Source organism: Gadus chalcogrammus, chromosome 13 (genome assembly GCF_026213295.1).
Source record: "Gadus chalcogrammus isolate NIFS_2021 chromosome 13, NIFS_Gcha_1.0, whole genome shotgun sequence".
NCBI lineage: Eukaryota > Metazoa > Chordata > Actinopteri > Gadiformes > Gadidae > Gadus > Gadus chalcogrammus.
In genome coordinates, this window is record NC_079424.1 from 6,424,566 (window position 1) to 6,446,012 (window position 21,447).

The 21,447-nt window shown below is 47.4% G+C and overlaps 1 protein-coding gene across 1 annotated transcript; it reads left to right on the plus strand.

Moving 5' to 3' along the window:
* Positions 1–797: 797 nt before the first annotated feature.
* On the plus strand, positions 798–20,388 carry dstyk (dual serine/threonine and tyrosine protein kinase). Its single transcript, XM_056606250.1, has 14 exons — positions 798–1,979; positions 3,358–3,767; positions 6,559–7,071; positions 7,646–7,841; positions 9,942–10,180; positions 11,674–11,757; positions 12,113–12,289; positions 14,063–14,192; positions 16,569–16,725; positions 17,519–17,651; positions 18,328–18,441; positions 18,869–18,983; positions 19,257–19,391; positions 19,721–20,388. Exons 1-14 carry the CDS (start codon positions 1,787–1,789, stop codon positions 19,906–19,908), a joined length of 2,784 nt encoding a protein of 927 aa, XP_056462225.1. The 5' UTR covers positions 798–1,786; the 3' UTR covers positions 19,909–20,388.
* The last annotated feature ends 1,059 nt before the right edge of the window (positions 20,389–21,447 follow it).

Here is a 21,447-nt window from a genome sequence, read left to right on the forward strand (position 1 = left end):
TGAAAAACTGTGAAATGGCAACAGAAAAAAACTGTAAAGCTAGAAAACGTTTATTGTTGTAGAATAAACACAGAATTACCATAAATAAAAAAACGGTCAAAAATGTGGTTTTTAATTGTTTTAACATGTGAAATATATGGTGAAAAGCTGAAATGGTGACAGCATTGGACGGTCATATTAAAAATAGCACATACTGTATTATTCACAGTGTAAATACCTTAAATCAAAAACGTGCTGTCAATGATATTTTTTACTATTTTAGTATGTGAAATACAGGGTGAAAAACTGAAATGGAAATGGTAATAGATTGAAATATTAAAAACAGCACATTACTGTATAATTCATTTAGGCATCAGCCTTTCCACAGATAAAAAAAATCAACAAACAATGTACATTTAACCCACAAGGTGCATAAAGTTGGTCTGTGTGGATTCTACTGACCAAAATATTGTCCCGTGTTACCGTGCGCAAGTGCTGAGAATCAATAGCCCACAATTCCAACAATAGTCCTATGTCCAGTCTGGAACATATGACTAAATACAACCGGCCTTTCCGTAGGAAACAACCTGTGAGACCCACGTTTTTGTTTGCGTTGTTTTTGTACCTCCTTATCTTGGCCACAAGAGGGCGTATTATTAACGCATAGCGTGAGTTGAACCAGAATGAATGTCTCAATAAACTTTTTATTGTTTCCCCTTATTTCAATTTTCATTAAGGGAATTGTCCTTATTTATACTTTTTTTTGTTTGAAGGTGGTCTGTCATATGGTGGGTGTTGCTTTCACATTTCCACCTGGGTAAGCATGCATTTCCCAGAACTCTCCGTGTTCTGTCCACGCCCTTTCCTACCCAACTTGCGTCTTGTCAACTTAGTTTTGACACTGATTTGGAGCCTTGCCTGTGATTTGGACGTCCAGGAAAAGCTGACCCGCACATACATGCGGGGTCTTTTTTGTTTTTGGGGGCAATAATTTGTCATATCATATTCTGCTTTTGAAAAAAAATCTCCGAACTTCGACAGACTTGGAACCAAACAGAGGGCGGCTTTTTCCCCAGGGATCCTTCAGAAACACCGAGGCTACAGTGACTGTGAATGGCCTGACATCCTCCAGACACAAGCAACCCTAAAGCACATCGTTTCGGAGTGTTGCTCGGCGGAGATATGACCGGGATGGTCGAGGGGTGAGTGGGCATGACAGTCTGCCAGGCCGAGGGAAGGGCCAGGGATGCCTGCTGGCTAGTCGCTTAACTTGGACGTAAGTGTCGAAGAAAAGCAGGGATAGTTTTGCCTTTCGGCACATGGTTTCTATCTGGTTCCACGTTTACACTAACGTTATGTCAGTGGCAAAGGACGTAGGTAGCGTACTAAAACTCTAGCACACGAACTAAAAGCTGGCACGGACGATACAAGGAGCTACTGTGCAGGGACATTAGCTCCAAGTTAAGTCACCGTCCGTTGTCCACACTGGTTGAAGCTAATGGGAGCTAGCTGTGCTGCTCTTACTGCATTCAGTTGACCCAATAAAACACTCACAGCTTTGATCAGTTTTTTAAATGACACTCAACTGTCAAGCAATACAATCGCTATCAATGGCTGATCATGTTCTTATCTTTTAATGTAACCCGTCGCCCTGCTGTCTGGGTTAATAATGCAGCAATTACCAGCGTTGGATTTCTTCACGCACCACTGGATTGACTGAGTACTAGAGTTTATCATCTCTCCATTTTTGCTGCTATTGTTATTCTTGCTTGAGGAAGCCCTGCACAGTGCAAACTAACCAGGTACCATGGATGGACATGTGCAGAAACCGACTCACCTGGCCCGAGAACTAACACGGATATTTAACAGCTTCAATAAGCACTCCATACAACTCAAGAAGAACCTGAAGGAGACGAACCTGTTCTTCCGGGAAATAAGACAGAATTATAGTAATGCATGTGCATCAGCGATCAACTCGGACGCAGCGTCCCTTGAAGCAGGTAAGAACCAACACCTGCACTTTAGCATCTGGGTAGTAGAGTGTATTTGGCAGAGTTCTCCTATCTTTAAATTCCCTCTCACTTTATCTCTATCTCACTTTATCTCTCTCACTTTGTCTATTTATATCAACATATATCAACTTCTATCTATTTATCGCTCACTTCATTGGTCTATTAATCTACTTCTCTCGTAATCTATCTCTCACTTTATATATAACTGTTTTAACCTTCCTTTATGTTTACCTTTTTATTGATCCATTTTGGTCTCCATATACCAGATTAACAAATGTTATGGGATTTATTAATTCGGTTTATTCGTTTTTAGTGAGTGTTATGAATTTTTGGAATTGTATCTTTGTCAAGTGTGTGTCTTCGATAATCGAAAATCCATGTATCTTCTATATATCTATCCATTCCATTTTCCGAATATTTTCTCTCAACTTGCTGACTGGTAAAATAATGTTGGTGTTAGAGCAAAACTAAAGAGATTAAGGCCTTCTCAGCAGCCTGAACAGATTTAGTGCACCAAATATGCAAAGATTTATTCACGTGAGCATGAACGGCTCCCTATTTGGCAAAACGCCTGCTGTGATGGGATGGTAAAATGTGTGTGTGTGTGTGTGTGTGTGTGGAGAAAGCGTACAGTTAGATTAGGCCATTGGTGGACCTCATCTGTTTTGTGCTTAAGACCATGACTCAGCATCATTGAGGATCATTGAGGATCATGGATCATTATCCTTAAGTAGTCCGGCTCAATTGGTTTCTGTGTTTACACTTATGCAGGCTGCAATGCAGCCTATCAGATGACACTTGATCACACAATAATCAACAATATATTTAGAATATAATCTCAGATTCAACAACAGAGTAATATGATTTTTGTCTGTATTTCCTCTAATTGCTGCTTAAGGCTACTAGGGATAGAGCTGCTTATGACTACAGGGATATTCGCTAGTGCTGCTTATGACTAGTTAGGGATATTAGCTGCTGATGACTAAAGGCGTATTAGCTGCCGATGGTACTTGCTGCGAAAGTACTTGGCATGTCATAATATTAGGTACAGCTGCCTATTGGGATGGTACCCCTTCATCCTAGAGTCTGACCCCACCCCTCTTTTGAGATGTGACCTCTTCATGCTAGAGTCTGACCCCATCCCTCTATTGAGATGTGACCTCTTCAGCCTAGAGTCTGACCCCACCCCTCTATTGAGATAGAGTGTAAACCTTGAAACTTGACCCCTTCAGCATAGAGTCTGAGCCCACACCTCTAGCGGGATGTTACCAGTTCCTCCTAGAGAGTAAACCTGTTGCTCTATTGGGATTTTTCTACTACTGGGGAGTCTGACCCCACCCTTCTGGTGGTCCGGTGTTCCCCACAGGTCAGCTCAGCTGCATCTCGTTCCCCAGCCATGAGGAGGAGTTCCTCCGGAACAACGTGGGAGCATCTCCTTACATCCTGGTCCTGGGCCAGGACTGTGCCGCGCGCTACCGCCTGCTGAACTGCATCCTCGGGGAGAGGCTGCTGCCGCCGGTGCACGAGGCCGGGGTGGCCTGCGAGGGGGACGAGGTGACCGTCTGCAAGAGGAGGAAGCTGTGTTTCACCCACGGCCGGCAGACGCGGCTCAGCCTGGCGCTGCCCGGCCAGTACGAGCTGGTCCACCAGCTGGCGGCGAACTGCGGCCGCTGGGACACGGTGCCCCTGGAGGACCTGGAGATCCACGACGAGTGTGAGGACCCGGCCCACCGGCTGGCCGAGCTGGAGATCACCCTGCATCACCCACTGCTACAGGTACGCCTGCCGCCCCCGGGCCGGTACACAGTCGACTACTATGGCAGTAGTATGAAGCCATTATCGGGCCCTGAATTGTTTGAAATAGGATACAAACATTGGAAGCTTTCATGGTTAACAAGGTAAACAAACATTGTAGGTTTACCCACCCAGCTCACCAATATGGCCGCCCAGAGCCTAGAGCCGCCAGGTTGAATAAGGTCTATTGAAGTGGTTCTTGCTGTTGCCACAGGATACCATGCTATTTTTCCATTATGATCCCTGTGTGTGTTTGTGTGTGTGTGTGTGTGTGTGTGTGTGTGTCCTGCTTTGTTAGTGATTATGTGATAGGGAGCTCTAGTGCTAGCCCGTAGCCATAGGAGCTGTATGCAAGTAGGGCTGCAACACTGGGCTAAAGGAAGAATTGGCTAATTCATTGCAAAGTGACAGGATAGCCTATTGTCTGTCCGGAACACCCCCCTACGCTGGAATCGGTGGAGGAGGGGGTGGAGGGCTGCGGATCATGTTTGATCTCTGAATGTTGAATGAGTTGACATCTCGTCTCTAAAGAACGAAGCACAGGTTTGCTGACACTTTTTTTTAGGCTTGGAGGAACAGGACTTTTCAGAACTTGAATGAATTATTTTACGTCCAGATTTCCCCGGGGGTTTTCAATTGCGGTTTAGATATGAGATGGGACGTGGCTCTTGCCTAACTCCTTTCCTAACACTCAGCGTCATTGTGAGAACATGGGTTTGCAATACCCCTCCTGGTCCCTTCAGCTAACGGGCCCCCGACGGTCAGAAGGTCTGAAGGGATTAATCGATTTGTCATGGTGTGGTGATTTTAGTCATTCCTCGCCATGTGTGAAATGTGGAAAATGGTGTCTAATCCTTTCGTCTAAAGAGTTAAGCAGGTCACTACGCAAACCCAAGGTTCAGACAGCTCCAGAAAATAGGTTGCGCATTGGTTAGGGCTTCACGCCCACCCCCCACCCCCTCTTTACGTAATGGCTCAGGTCTGGTGCGAATCACATGACCAGGCCATGCAAGACTCCCAAACCCTTCTGCTGCTGTGATGCGGTCTCAATGGTTTCAGCCCAGGCCCAGGACATTGTTTTGTTTGTTCATGTCATAGGAGGAGCAGCATAGAAGTACAAACTTCCTCCGATATGTTCATGTGATTAGTTCTCTTTGAAGTGTTGAGTTTTCAGTCGTGCCTTGCTGACAATGTAAGATAGAGATAAGATAAGGCTCTTACACCTACAATGTTTTGTGTTCAACGCGACTCAGAGTCCAGAGCCCGTCTAGGCCAGGCTTCTACCTTCCCGATTGAAATAGTTCCAAAACATAATCTAAAGCTTAAGAAAGGAACAATCACAAAAAACTTTTATTGAACCTTATAATGTTCCAAAGCCATAGAAGGACGATTGCTACCAGGGAGGTCTAGGCTGGTTTACTCTTCGTTTTGATACTATGGTTGGGACCTTGGAATATAACCCTATGGATACATGGATATAGATATGACAGGATATGTATGCATATTCTCTTGACTGAAGGTTAAATACAAACGGCCTACATATATACACAACCATTAAAGCAAAGTGTCACTGACCATCCATCATTATCTTTGACTTTCAGCCGGACATTCAGCCAGCGATTTGTTCCGAATCCATGAGGTCATCGGTTATGCGTGTTGAAATAATGAATGATAGTGATGATTCATATATTTTTAAGAGAGAAAGGGCTAATCGTTGTTTGGGCTCTAGACCTTCCAACAGTGTTTCCAATTGCAGGGGCCTGTTAAGAGGAAAGCGATAATGAGCAGTTCTCTCCCTTGGCTGTCACATTCACACCACACTGTCACAATCACAGCACCTTGCCCTGGAGACCAGCAGCCAGCTAATTGCCCTCCTCCTCCATTCTGCACTGCCCCATCAGTTGAGGCACACGGTTACACACAAGTTATAAATAGCCCCAGTAACCTATTGCCACATATCCTAAATGCTTTACACGGAATAACGTCCATTAACTATCGGTTACATCTGTGTCAACATTCCTGTTAACAAAGGGTTGTCACATCAGCCAGAGTGTTGATTAGTACTATTCAAAGAACACACCTGGAACATTATGTTGTGTTGGGTTGTTCTAGGTTGACTGCCTTCAGGTAGTATTGGTTTTATGTGTAGTCGCAAGCAAATGACTGCTAACTACTGCCCAGACTGACGGCTTCGTTGGAGCTCTTGTGTCTAGGCGACAGGACGGTCTGTCTCCTTTGTCTGGCCCTGTTATTCATTTCTGCCTCCATTTGCTCTTTTTCATCCTTTCTTTCTTTCTTTCTTTCTTTCTTTCTTTCTTTCTTTCTTTCTTTCTTTCTTTCTTTCTTTCTTTCTTTCTTTCTTTCTTTCTTTCTTTCTTTCTTTCTCTCTCTCTCACGACCCCTCCGATTCTATATTGGTTGGTGTTGCTATAATTAATCAAAGACGAAGCACTTTTTTCTCTAGTCGTGTTTTGCCCTGCCATATATTTTCCCAAGACCCCCCCCTCTAAATGTTAGCTTGACCCTGTGTTCAGGAATAGAAGCGGCCGGTTCCGTACCACGTTTGGCTTGTTTTCTTACTGCTACTCTCATGGTCATGTCTAACCCATCATCATGGCATTAATCCTGTATTGTAGCTATGTATGTGTATGCATGTATATAGATGTGTATATAGACAGACGGACAGAGAACACGTTGTCCCTACCCCTGTTTTGTGACGGTCAAAGCGATTCCTTTCCTCAACCCGGTACTCCTCCGTGTTCCCTCCCCACAGGAAGCAAAGATCATGGTGGTGCCCTGTCCCAGCGTGCAGCCCATCGAGGAGGCCCTGGCGGACTGCACGCGCAACATCACGCCCATCGTCCTGTACGCCCTGAACCAGGACGCCCTGAGCGCCGAGCAGGTGGCGGAGCTCCACAGGGCCAAGGAGATCCTCCCCGTCCCCATCTGCTTCGTCCGCATCCCCGCCGTCATGCCGACGGCCTCGCCGGAGCCGGGGCGGCGGGCGGAGCGCGAGCGGGAGCGGGAGCGGGAGAAGAGCCCCCTCTACAAGCAGCTGCTCTCGCTGGGCTTCCTGAGCAGCCCCGCCGGGAACTGCACCTGCGGAGCGCCGTCGCAGTCGCCGGCGCCGGGCGCCACGCCCCAGAGCGTGCTGGGGGAGGCCTTCGAGCGGCTGCACCGCCTGCTGGTGCCCTTCGCCCGCCAGGTGCTGCACAACCAGCAGGTGGAGGCGGCCAACCTGCTGAACGGCGTGCACTGCCGCTGCCTGGACCTCTTCATCAACCAGGTCCGTGTGGGTCCCCCCCTGGGTGGCGCTCGATAGGGACCGAGGGGCTCGGGGGAATCACCAGAGGGCCGCGTAAACCCCCTGATCGCCTCGTTAGCCGCGCCCGACCCCAAAGAAAATGTGTCATGTGACCCATGCTAGAGGCAGAGCTAGATCATAACCGCTGTTGCATGAACGGACGTCGAATCGTATTGGTTTGGACATCTTGAGTTACTGTCGGTCAGCTGACCTCACTGTTCCGCCAGTGGGTCTCGGAGCCCGGACTCACTCGCTCTATCTCACTCTATCTCGCCCTATTCCTCTCTCTCTCTCTCTCACTCACTCACTCTATCACACACTCATTCTATCACACACCTCACTCTCTCACTCTTTCTCTCTGTCTCACTCTATCTCACTCTCCCGCACACACACTTCATTACATGTGTATGTTGCGAGTTTCTTACTGTGTGTGTGTGTGTGTGTGTGTGTGTGTGTGTGTGTGTGTGTGTGTGTGTGTGTGTGTGTGTGTGTGTGTGTGTGTGTGTGTGTGTGTGTGTGTGTGTGTGTGTGTGTGTGTGTGCGCGTCTCGCCCCAGGCGTTCGACATGCAGCGGGACCTGCAGATCACGCCGCGCCGTCTGGAGTACACCCGGGAGAAGGAGGCGGAGCTCTTCGCCTCCCTCATGGCCATCGCCAACCGCAAGCAGGAGGAGATGAAGGAGATGATCGTGGAGACGCTGGCCAGCATGAAGGACCAGCTGCTGGAGGACGCCGCCAACCTGCAGTTCAAAGGTCAGGCTCTGCCCTCTGAACCCCTCTCCATCCGTCTCCCGGTTCCACCCCCCCCCCCCCCTCGAAGGAAAAGCACTGCCATGGGGGCTTGTTTTTTCCCACAGGCATGTTATTAGTCACCCGTCTAATGACACAGGCCGTGTTATTTCAGTGTCTCTCCCTGAGCCGTGGTCTGTCCTACGGCTGCTCGATTATGGAAGAAAAGTCTAATTATTATCTGATTATTATGGTCAATATTGAAATCAGGATTATTCAAACCATTCTTTCTGAGTTTGAAAACATGATGCATTTCTCTCAAAAGAAAACCTTTAAAAAATAATAATAATGTACAAATATGTATCCAGCTGTTCATTTAACATTTAATGAATAAAATAATATATACTATGCTTAAACTTATTTTTTGATTATATTAGTTTGGAGATCGTTTGACCCAAAAATCGAAATCACGATCAGAATCGCACAGCCCTAGTTTGTAGAACACCAGTTTCTCGAGTTCTAGGGGGGGTAGAGGACCACGTTTTCCCAGACGCCGCGGTAACAGTGTCACACTACCCAGGGTTCAACTTGTTTTGGCCTTCTGGGGACGACCTGGAGTAGCATGGCCTATGACCTCCATGTTACAGATGTATTATACTTCCCATGATGCCGAGGAGCTCGTTCAAGCAACTTCCACAGCTTGGTTCATGTTGTTATCATGTGCTTCGCCACCAAAGTAGGTCACCATTAGTCTGCTATGATTAATAGAGGACTCCCTTTATTCTGGTCTCTGTTGTCAGTTAATTTTCAGTCCTTGTCATATGATATCGTATCGGCATGTATAATCACATTTTAACACAAAGACTTCAACGACGAGGCGTACGTGTACAATGAACAAAGTCCTGGCTGTGATATCCACTATCAAACGTGAGAATAACACCAAACATGAGGAATATATATATCCGATTTACCAATTCATAACAGAACCCAAAGGAGTTCCTAAACCGAACGACGGTCCACTACCACTGTAGAAGACCTCTCTCTGTCCCCGTCTAGCCCCCCGGGCCCGCGGGCCGGTGTGTGTGTGTGTGTGTGTGTTCGCTCGTCTCGACAGCAGCTCTCTGTTGCTATGGCGGCTCGACTGCCGCGACACAGTGGCTCTAGTGTGTCTGGACCCCCCCGCCGCAGAGGGGAAGAGTCACCACTTTGTGTCAACACGCTCGGGGGTCACCGGCTCTCTGCCTGCGAGGAGGACGTCTCCCCGGAGCAGACCGGCAGCTTGTATCATATCAAATCAAACGAGCGTCAAATCGGACGCAGCGATTTAACAGGAATGCGGGGGCTGAGTGTGGCTCCTGCTCTTTGATCGCCGTCCGAGGGCCCGGGTTGGGGTTGGGTTAGGTCTGAGATTGAAACACAGAGCGAACAGAGAGGGGCTGTTGGCTCTGTTGTCGGGGAACAGAGGGGACGTCTCTCTGTTTAATGCTATTATTGTTATCCTTTTAAACGTGATTGGCGACTCGTGGCTCCCAGTTTCCTAGCTGTTCTCATCAGGAGGGGATGTTATTAAGCGGCCTTATTGATATGTTGCTGTGTTTTAACGTGCCTTTCGACGGCCTGTTGGCTGTTGTCACGATGATCTTGGCACACTGGGGGTCCAATTGAGGTCAGACTGCGGTCCGGTTGAGCCCTCCAGCCCACTGGCACCAACTCCAGGCCTATTGTGAATTGAATTGTTCTGTATTCTTAAGCTTTTTAACAGTTGAATCATGATTATCAGTTTTTTGGGGATTCTAAGGTCATATTGCGTTGCGTAATTTTCTCTGCGGCGGGAATGGTTTTTCACTTGTGAAATCTTTTTATGTAAATTGCTCAATTGAGCGTGCAACTCTAAAGTCCTTCCGCATCAATATCATTACTTCAAAGTGCTCACATGCGTGTTTGTATTGTGTGTGTGTGTTTATGATTGTACGCACACGTTCATGTTTGTATTTGTGCTTGTGTGTGTGTGTGTGTGTGTGTGTGTGTGTGTGTGTGTGTGTGTGTGTGTGTGTGTGTGTGCGCCTGCGTGCGTGCGTGTTTTGATTTTCTCAGCAAGTTGAGAAACTCTTCTCGATTCCCCAGATATCATCGTGACGACCAGCGGAGAGCCCGTTACGTCAAAGGAGATCAAGACCTGCATCCAGGAGATCCAGGAGCTGATCGTGGGTCGGCTGAACCAGGCCGTGGCCAATAAGCTGATAAGCTCGGTGGACTATTTGAGAGAGAGCTTCGTAGGAACTCTGGAACGCTGCCTCAGCAGTCTGGAGAAATCCACCATTGATTCCTCTGTCCACAATATCACATCCAATCACCTCAAACAGGTAGGCGGCCTTCCAGGACAACGCAATCAAAACCAACGACTGTGGTCTGTTTCAGAACACTGTGATCATAAAGAATGTGTTTTGGGATGAGTTCTAAGAAGAGGGGGGTGTACTTCACATGATTATAACTGAAGCCAACTTTGTGACATTTCTTTAGAAGCTAGTTTCCGCTTTGTGTGATCGTTATAATGAGAGATGTTGTATATGAAATGCGCCACAAACGGTGGCATGATACTATTTATACTATGTGTCCGAGAAGCCTGAATATCACTCTGAATGGGTTGGGTATTGATTGACAACCGGAAATGATTAAATTCTGTTTGTGGAAGATATTGTTTTGCAGCAGCAAGTTTCAATGTAATTTCACTCAATTTAATATCGGCTTTTTATATCGAGGCACACAAGCATGCTGCCTGCAGGGACATGTTTTGTTTCCTAGAGATTAAAAAAAATTAAGTAAAACCACAAGGGGCTTTTCTTTTGGTAAATTGAACCAAAAAGATGGTTACATAATACATAACAAACGGTAGTTATGTGTGAAATAGCTACAGCAGACACAAACAGGACTAAAACCGGGGTTGGGAAGTGCACTTCTCTTATGAGCCCCCCCACTCGCTTACAGGTTCCTGTATAAATGGAGAAGTCAAGAATTTATCAGATCAGACATGGCAATGGTGATTTTCTATTCTGCATGCATATATCGTTATTTTCAACAATAGTACTACTTTGGGGGATTCCAGTTGAATAATGCATCCACGTTTCACTGTGCTGTTTCCTATTTCCTATGTATTCTGTTGTTCGAATGTTTTTGTTAATGCTCTACACCATTTCATACCAGCAGAAGTAAGTTTTAGGTTAACCAGAAAGCACATTTTTTATCGCTCATGGGAATGTAGTTGTAGCAATGTATTTATAATGACATATATGTCATAAGAAGTATATGTGACACTTTGCACATGGGTAAGGGTAAGGGCACTGCTATATCGGTAGTTTGCATAGTATATATTCTGCACTAGTACAGCATTGACCAAAGTGGTGCTGAGGCCATTGAGGTGTGTGAGGTACAGTACGGTGATTCACAGTTCTGATATGGGTGTGCACACTGCTGATGTGAGCGTGCACACTGCTGATGTGAGCGTGCACAGGGCTGATGTGCACGGTGGCAACGTGCGCGTGCAAGTTGCTGATGTGCTTGTGTATGGTGCAGATGTGCGCGTGCACAGTCTGTGTGTGAACGTTGATGAACAGTGTGTGTGAACGTTGATAGTATGTCTGGTGCATGGTGCATGGTCTCTCTCCAATGACAATGTAACAATGGGGTGCATTAGGGGGCACCTGTATTAAATCTTGCATTGCCGATTGCAGTTCAACTAGAGGTGGCGCTGCACAAAAACTGGATTTAAGTAGGGGAAGCGCTGCAATAGTATATCCCCCTTGTGTGAATCCAGGGCTAAACATGTTGACGTGACGTGTGCCTCCCGTCTCGCTCCCAGATATTAAACGCTGCTTATCACGTGGAGGTCACCTTCCATTCTGGGTCCTCCATCACCAGACTGGTCTGGGAACAGGTCAAACAGGTAAGGGCCACAAACCAGTCGTGTATATCTGCAATACATGACTGCGTATCAAGGGGCGCTATGGGGACGGGGAGATCGGAAGGGACCTTACTTCTTAGAGGTGATTGTGAATTTGTAAATATTTGTGATTCTGTAACTACTATGGTACGATATTACGTGTTTAGGGTGAGATTTGATATTTTGTGTGTTTTTTTTTAACTGCAATGAAAAATGCATGCAATGAGCCGTTCCTAAGTTTGTGTCCTCTCTTATAGAGCAGCAACGGATGATAACATGTTAGACAACAGCACCAACGCGTCATGGATACCAATGTCTCCCTGACCGCGGTCCCTCCCCCTGTCTCCGTGTGGTGCAGATAGTCCAGAGGATCACCTTCGTGAACCCGCCCTCCATCACCCCGGAGTGGAAGCGGAAGGTGGCCCAGGACGCCATCGAGAGCCTGAGCGCCGCCAAGCTGGCGCGCAGCATCTGCTCCCAGTTCAGGACGCGCCTTAACAGCTCCCACGACGCCTTCGCCGCCTCCCTACGACAGGTCAGTCCCCCTCCCTGTGATGGGTCAGTCCCCCTCCCTGTGACGGGTCAGTCCCCCTCCCTGTGATGGGTCAGTCCCCCTCCCTGTGATGGGTCAGTCCCCCTCCCTGTGATAGGTCGGTCCCCCTCCCTGTGATGGTTCAGTCCACCTCCCTGTGATAGGTCGGTCCCCCTCCCTGTGATAGGTCGGTCCACCTCCCTGTGATGGTTCAGTCCCCCTCCCTGTGATAGGTCGGTCCCCCTCCCTGTGATGGTTCAGTCCACCTCCCTGTGATAGGTCGGTCCCCCTCCCTGTGATAGGTCGGTCCACCTCCCTGTGATAGGTCGGTCCCCCTCCCTGTGATGGTTCAGTCCCCCTCCCTGTGATGGTTCAGTCCACCTCCCTGTGAGGGTTCAGTCCACCTCCCTGTGATAGGTCAGTCCCCCTTCCTGTGATGGTTCAGTCCCCCTCCCTGTGATGGTTCAGTCCCCCTCCCTGTGATGGTTCAGTCCACCTCCCTGTGATAGGTCAGTCCCCCTCCCTGTGATGGGTCAGTCCCCCTCCCTGTGATAGGTCGGTCCCCCTCCCTGTGATGGTTCAGTCCACCTCCCTGTGATAGGTCGGTCCCCCTCCCTGTGATAGGTCAGTCCCCCTCCCTGTGATAGGTCAGTCCCCCTCCCTGTGATAGGTCAGTCCCCCTCCCTGTGACAGGTCAGTCCCCCTCCCTGTGATAGGTCAGTCCCCCTCCCTGTGATAGCTCAGTCCCCCTCCCTGTGATGGTTCAGTCCCCCTCCCTGTGATAGGTCAGTCCAGCTCTGCTCCGCCTCCCTGTGATAGGTCAGGCTCTGGTCCACCCGGGGGCAGGGATACGATACGTGTTTGCTGGTCAATTTGGAGGACAGTAAGACGGGTCATTCAGTCACTCAGAAAGCCCTTCATAATTCTTACTGTCAGGGTTCATTTCTCTGCAACTATTTTCCAAACCGCGGACGTAAATGACAAGGAAAATAAGTTTAATTTGATTTTCATTTAAGTGTAATTTATTGATTTCATAGTATAGCTTGTGAAGCGCTCTTATCATTTCATCCAAGAAAATGATGACTTCTTATTCTGATTATTAATTATTATGCCACTTTTCAGTGAATGTTTTGATCAGTGCGTAGCGGGTTTTAATCGTTTGGACTAAACTGGGACTACCCACCCTGTTGCCATGGTCGCTGCATGTCATCCCATGATGGACAAATGATTCATATCACTGATTAGGGCTCACAGTTCCATGCTCTGCACACAATCTTTGTTCAAGAAGTGGTGGACATGTAAAGCAACATACCTCCAGCCTTTACACACGATTCTTCAACGCCAAGTATTACAAAATTTGATATGATGTCATGATTGTGGTGGTGATGGTCACGGTTAATGATCCCAGTCTTTGTGAAACGAGGAGGGCTTGTGGGTTAAGTCTTGACTTTGACTCTCAGAAAATAATGGCTCGTAGAAAGGTAAAGTAGATTGATTAAAGAATTCAGTAATTCAGATTTGAAAAGATTTGAGAAATGTTTTCATTCCTACTCCATGATGTTCATTCTGCTAGCGTGTTGCTGCCTGTGAAGCTACGCACCGAGGGAGACTTTCATCCTCAAACGTGTGTGTGTGTGTGTGTGTGTGTGTGTGTGTGTGTGTGTGTGTGTGTGTGTGTGTGTGTGTGTGTGTGTGTGTGTGTGTGTGTGTGTGTGTGTGTGTGTGTGTGTGTGTGTGTGTGTGTGTGTGTGTGTGTGTGTGTGTGCCCGCTCCCAGCTGGAGGAGGGCCACACAGGGCGGTTGGAGCGCACGGAGGACCTGTGGCTGCGGGTGAGGAAGGACCACGCCCCTCGCCTGGCCCGCCTCTCCCTGGAGAGCCGCTCGCTGAGGGACGTCCTCCTGCACGGTACACCACCACTAGCACTAGAACCAGTACTAGAACCACCACCACCACTAGAACCAGCACCTCCACTAGCACTAGGTTCACTAGAACCACCTCCACTAGCACTAGGTTCACTAGAACCAGTACTAGAACCACCACCACCACTAGAACCAGCACCTCCACTAGCACTAGGTTCACTAGAACCACCTCCACTAGCACCAGGTTCACTAGAACCAGAACTAGAACCACCTCCTCCACTAGCACTAGGTTCACTAGAACCACCTCCACTAGCACTAGGTTCACTAGAACCACCTCCACTAGCACTAGGTTCACTAGAACCAGTACTAGAACCACCACCACCACTAGAACCAGCACCACCACTAGCACTAGCTTCACTAGAACCAGTACTAGAACCACCACCACCACCACTAGAACCACCACCACCACTAGAACCACCACCACCACTAGCACTAGGTTCACTAGAACCAGTACTAGAACCACCACCACCACCACCACTAGAACCAGCACCCCCACTAGCACTAGGTTCACTAGAACCACCTCCACTAGCACTAGGTTCACTAGAACCAGCACCACCACTAGAACCAGCAACACCACTAAAACCAACACCACCACTAGAACCAGCACCACCACTAGCACTAGCTTCACTAGAACCAGCACCACCACCACCACTAGCACCACCACCACCACTAGAACCAGCACCACCACTAGCATCACCACCACCAGCGCTAGAACCAGCGGCACCACTAGAACCACCACCACCACTAGAACCAGCACCACCACTAGGACCACCACCACCACTAGGACCACCACCACCACTAGAACCAGCACCACCACTAGCATCACCACCACCACCACTAGGACCACCACCACCACTAGAACCAGCACCACCACTAGCATCACTACCACCAGCACTAGGACCACCACCACCACTAGAACCACCACCACCACTAGCATCACTACCACCAGCACTAGCTCCACCACCACCACTAGAACCACCACCACCACTAGAACCACCACCACCACTAGCATCACCACCACCAGCACTAGCTCCACCACCACCACTAGAACCACCACCACCACTAGAACCACCACCACCACTAGCATCACTACCACCAGCACTAGCTCCACCACCAGCACTAGCTCCACCACCAGCACTAGCTCCACCACCAGCACTAGCTCCACCACCAGCACTAGCTCCACCACCAGCACTAGCTCCACCACCAGCACTAGCTCCACCACCAGCACTAGCTCCACCACCAGCACTAGCTCCACCACCAGCACTAGCTCCACCACCAGCACTAGCTCCACCACCAGTACTAGCTCCACCACCAGCACTAGCTCCACCACCAGCACTAGCTCCACCACCAGCACTAGCTCCACCACCAGCACTAGCTCCACCACCAGTACTAGCTCCACCACCAGCACTAGCACCTCCACTAGCATCACCACAACCAGCACTAGCTCCACCACCAGTACTACCATACTCCTCTGATAAACCTATATTATAAACCATACTGTTCATTCATTCTATTCATGAGTATGTCGGGTACACTTTACTTTATTAACTTTATCACTAATGACTCACCAAATACCCCTCCACTCACGCCAGCCAGCCAGGCGAGCTACGCTAGTTCCCCTCAGACAGTTGACAGTAAGAAAAGAGAATGCTAAAGAAGGACATCTTGAAAACAGACCCTTAATGACCCCAAATCGGGTTCACATGCTCCTTAATCAAGTTATTTTTTATTTTTTTTATTCTGTTAAAATATCTGTGTTATGGCCTATTTATGCGCAAATAAGATTATGAGCTAATGACCTTTGTTGTCCAATAAATTACAATTCTGCTTCAAAGAAGCCCAGGGCCCTTAAAACTTGTGGGCCCATCAGCCTATTTAAACAATCACAAGTCCCCTACCAATCGCCCAGGTACTTACAATTTGGTGTGCTTCCTCATTGGCCTTGCTGGCGTTAGCATGTTAGCATGCTCACAGAATATTGTGCATACACCGATTTGGCTCATGCAACCACACACATTTTCTTCCGAAATGCCTCATTAGGTTTATGTTTATTATTCAGATAATACATCTTTATATTTGAGATGTAATACTGTACTTATTTGGAATTTGAAATTCCCCTGAATTATGTTTGTTCAATTTTCATTATAATCCATATATTTGACAGAATACACACACTAATGTTATTGTTGTTGTGGCAACCAGGATATCTCCACAAAGCCAAGCCTCTTGTTCAGTCAGAATCACACGCTCTGTGGTTGACAATGGAGGATATTGTAAGTCGCTTTGGTGAAAAGCGTCCGCTAAATAAATGTAACTACTGATATCGGTTGAAGGAAACCCATCTTCACTGTGTTTGGGACAGGCAAGCCCAAACTGGGACGAGAGTTGGGCCGCGGCCAGTACGGAGTGGTCTACCTGTGTGACAACTGGGGGGGGAACAACCCCTGCGCCCTGAAGTCGGTGGTTCCTCCCGACGACAAACATTGGAATGATCTGGCCCTGGAGTTCCACTACACCAGGTCAGTCCCCCTGTGGCAGCTCCTGAGTTGGTATGGTCCGTTTGTTATGCGGACAAATAATGTTTGTATTTGGACAATTAAGTGTTTGTATTGGGACAAATTATTGTTTGTTTGGGGACAAATACTGTTTGTTTGGGGACAAATGCAGACCCATGCATTTTTTCTCATGCATTGCATTGAAGTATTTGCAGCTCACGCTAACTTTTACGAGTTTAATTTGTAGCACGTAGACATTCATGTCCTGGCGTTTCTTTTTTTATGATATGAACCACAAAGGCGGGTCTAACGAGAATACCACTGAGTCATGGTGTTATGTCACTCAACCTGCCAACACTTCAATAAAGGAAAAAAGGCTGTGACTACATTGCTTTGTGTTGTGAATGTGCACAAGTTTTTTATAAATGGTCCGAAGTTAACGCATCGCTTGACAAAACTTGGTCCACCCAAATATTAACGCCTTGTTTTCATTAATTGATCAGATGTTCTGACAGGTCTGAGCTTTAGGCGGTTTTAATCCTCTAACCAGGCCAAGAATTTGTCATCTCTGTGGTTGAGTGGTAGGAATGCAGTGCAGGAGGGCTGGGACTGCTGCCCCCTGGTGGATAATTTAATAAAACCTGATGGAAAACCAACTTGGCTCAAAGACAAACCTAGTCTCCAAGCATCAGAACCTCCCGTTTAAAAACAACCGGCTGCTCCTTTGCGTCCCATCCTTTACAGTTTCACTTTGATCAGCTGTTTAGCGGTCGACGATGAATAAAGTTGAATTGAAGGGTTCCTGTCCTGCTCTCAGGTCCTTGCCGAAGCACGAGCGGCTGGTGGACCTGCACGGCTCGGTGATAGACCACACCTACGGCGGAGGCTCCAGCATCGCCGTGCTGCTCATCATGGAGCGGCTCCACAGGGACCTCTACGCCGGCATCAAGGTGACCTCCGGCCACTGCCCACTGTTTACATGTACATACATGTCCTTTTTTCTTTGGGCTTAAGTCCATTTTATTTTGTACAGCCCTTAAAGTTAGGGTCGGCAATTTGGACAAACCAGCTGGAGTTAGTTAGATGTTGGACGTATCTAACCCTAGTATTTAAAAAAAAAAAAAAAAGACACCCCTCCCTTCAAGCAAACCTCCGAATACACCCCCAAACACATGACCGGCTCACTAGCTTCTGCTGAACCTCTGCCTAGTTCTGTGAGAGACTTTGGTCGTGTAGGCAGTTAGGCATGTAGGTAGACAGACAGGTAGGCCATCCAATCAGTTCATTGGGTTTGCATGAAGTGACGGGACGGCTTGTTACAAGCCTGTAATAGCCACAGATACTGTTTATTTTATAATTCTTTTGCGAGTGGCATTAAAACCCTTGGGTCAAACATGTAACAAGCTGATGTTAGCATGTGCAGGACATGCTGGACACACAGACCAGCCCAGCCCCGAGTTGATACCCCGAGTTGATACATCTAATGTCAGCATGTCACCAGCATTGGAAATATCGCATAAAAAACAACGACCATATATTTCCACACTCTGATATCGGTTCAACGTCAGCCTGGCAGAGAAGCCGCGCTGGGTGCCCCTCTTAACGCCTCGGTTCCCCCCCCCCCAGGCTGGTCTGTCGCTGCAGGAGAGGCTCCAGGTGGCTCTGGACGTGGTGGAGGGCATCCGCTTCCTGCACGGCCAGGGTCTGCTGCACAGAGACATCAAGCTGAAGAACGTCCTGGTGAGTGGAGCCCAGCCCGGGCGTCTGCACGGAGCTCAGACATCCCCATGACGTGGGTGTCATGGGATCTAGGGGGTGACCTGTGTAGATTGAGTGACGGTTTTTAGGGTAGAGTCGGTTCTAACGATTGTGATGATTGGTTGATCCATGGTACGGTACCATCATATGCTGAAGTTTATCTTCAAGAAAATGCATTGAGATGAAACAGGGAGTTGCAATTGTTAAATTACATATATTAAATTAAAATACATAAATACATTCCCTGTTTTGGTTTTTAAGTCTCGTATAAAGCAAAGCAACCCTTCACCCTCAGTGGCGTCCCCAGCCGCGTTCCCGGTCCTCTTCCCCGCTGTTAGTCATTGTTTGTGTTTTTACGAGTGTCATGTGTTCTGCATGTGAATCCCCTCCTCCTCCGCTCTCCTCCCAGTTGGACAAACAGAACCGGGCGAAGATCACAGACCTGGGCTTCTGCAAGCCCGAGGCCATGATGTCCGGCAGCATCGTGGGCACCCCCATCCACATGGCCCCGGAGCTGTTCACCGGTCAGATACCCCCCCCACTCACCCACCCACGCACCCCATCCTAGAGCTAGAGGGGGTGGCTGGTCCGTTAGAAAAGTTGATTAGAAATCTGAAGTGATTTCACTGTAAAAACTTGACCGTGAATGAATTTGTGAAAACGTGCTATTAGTGGGTGTTGCTCAACTCTTTAAAGGTCAAAGACCTTGGCGACTGCATGTATCAGTTGTAATGCATCAGAGTCTATTGCTGTGACTAGGACTGGGTTTTATTTAACCTGAAAATGTCTGCCCACAGGAAAGTACGATAACTCTGTGGACGTGTACGCGTTCGGGATCCTGTTCTGGTACCTCTGCACCGGCTCGGTGAAGCTCCCAGAGGCCTTCGAGAAGTGTGCCAGCAAGGACCAGCTCTGGACCAACGTCAAGAAAGGTGAGCTGCTCCCACCTCGACATGTTCCACGAGAAGCTAGGGTGTAGGGCGTAGGGTGACGTCCAGTAGATCGGGACCCCCGAATCTGTCTGTCCGCCTGTCTTTGTGAGTGTCTGTCTGTGCGAGCGTCTGTCCGTCTGTCCGTCTGTCCGTCTGTCCGTCTGTCTGTCTGTCTGTGTGAGTGTCTGTCTGTCTGTCTGTCTGTCTGTGTGAGTGTCTGTCTGTGTAACCAGGGTCTGAGCGGTGTAGACCCTCAGCCGCTCCATCACGAGCCGGCCGGGGGGGGTCGGGCGGTGGGCTGAACCGGTGCGTGTCGTGTCCTGTTGCAGGCGCCAGGCCCGAGAGGCTGGCCAGCTTCGACGAGGAGTGCTGGCAGCTGATGGAGGCCTGCTGGAACGGGGACCCCTCCCAGAGGCCCCTGTTGGGCATCGTGGAGCCCAGCCTGCAGAGCATCACGTCGCGCCTCTGCCACTGCGGCTCCGACCAGAAGAGCAGCAGCCTGGAGGATTCAGCCTGAAGGAAGGAGGCGAAACAAATAAAAGACGAAGACAACATTCCTTTTTGGTGACGGACGACACTCGGGTGTGTTGTTCGTTGGGACTGGCGTCGTAACGCGTAGAGCAGGTGTAGGATATAGGATGTCTAAGCTGTTCTTGTTTACCACTGTTAGATTTACACTATTTATATGACATTGATACAAAAGACCAATAGGTTCACAAACATGTTTTCTTTGTTTGCGCTTTGTGTATTTGTATACAAACTCTGACATTGTGCTATTGTGTCTCGGCCGCAATGCTAATTACTTAGTGGTCGGACAACTTGTTACTAGGTGCAAAGATGTTTTAAAGAAAGAATAAAAATAGACCCATTTTCAGTATTATGACTTCATGTGTAAAAGATACATTTTAGACTATTTAAATTGAATTTACTGCTGCATGAATACAAAAATACGTTGTGTTTTAAATAAAAAAAGGTGAAAATTTTCAATTATTTCTGAATTGTGCATCGTTTTTTTCTCATTAAATGTCAAAGTTATAAAATATTCTAGAATTGGAATTGGTCTGCGTTGCGTTTGAAACATGCTTTTTAAAATGTAAATACTTTTGATAGCTTTTATGAAACCTGTGTGTGTATGTATATATGTATATATGTATATATGTATGTATATATATATATATATATATATATATATATATATATATATAAGATATATATATATATATATATATATATATATATATATATATATATATATATATATATATAAGATATATATATATATTAGGCTATTTCTTACTGCACTGCAGCGAACTGCTGTGTAGAACATCTCTAGCTGTTGGCCTGTGTATATATATGTGTGTGTGTGTATATATATACACAAACACACACACAAGAAAAACGACAGTGTCACCCCTCATGTTTCATTTGATAAAAACGACAATGTTACCCCCTATGTTTTAATGGATAAATATCGACAGTGTTACCCCTTATGTTTTTTTCATGACGACCGATAAAAAAGGACAGGGTTACCCCCTATGTTTTATTTGATAAATATCGACAGTGTTACCCCTCATGTTTCATTTGATAAAAACGACAGTGTTACCCCTTATGTTCATTTCATGACGGCCGATAAAAAACGACAGGGTTACCCCTCATGTTTTTTCCATGTTGACCAATAAAAAACGACAGTGGTACCCATGTCAACGTTTTTGCGGGGATCCGAACCTGAGCTGTTTAGAGTGTTAACCTCCGAACTTATCAATGCACCATCACGACACCGAATAAAGTCATCACAATGGTTATACTTTACTTTAGAATTTGCATGAAATAGAAATAAGAGACTTCCAACAGAGGACATCAACCGGACTTGAACCTCGGTCTCCAGGGGGTTAGCTCCCAGCTCTCTCCACTTCCCACTGAGAACTGTAATTTCAAGTCCTGAGGTTATATATGACAGTGCAATAGGCATGATAGCATTACGTTTAAAATTAAAGAAATTGTGTTTTCCACAGAAATTGAACCCCGGTCTCCAGGGGGTTAGGCAGAGTGCACTCAA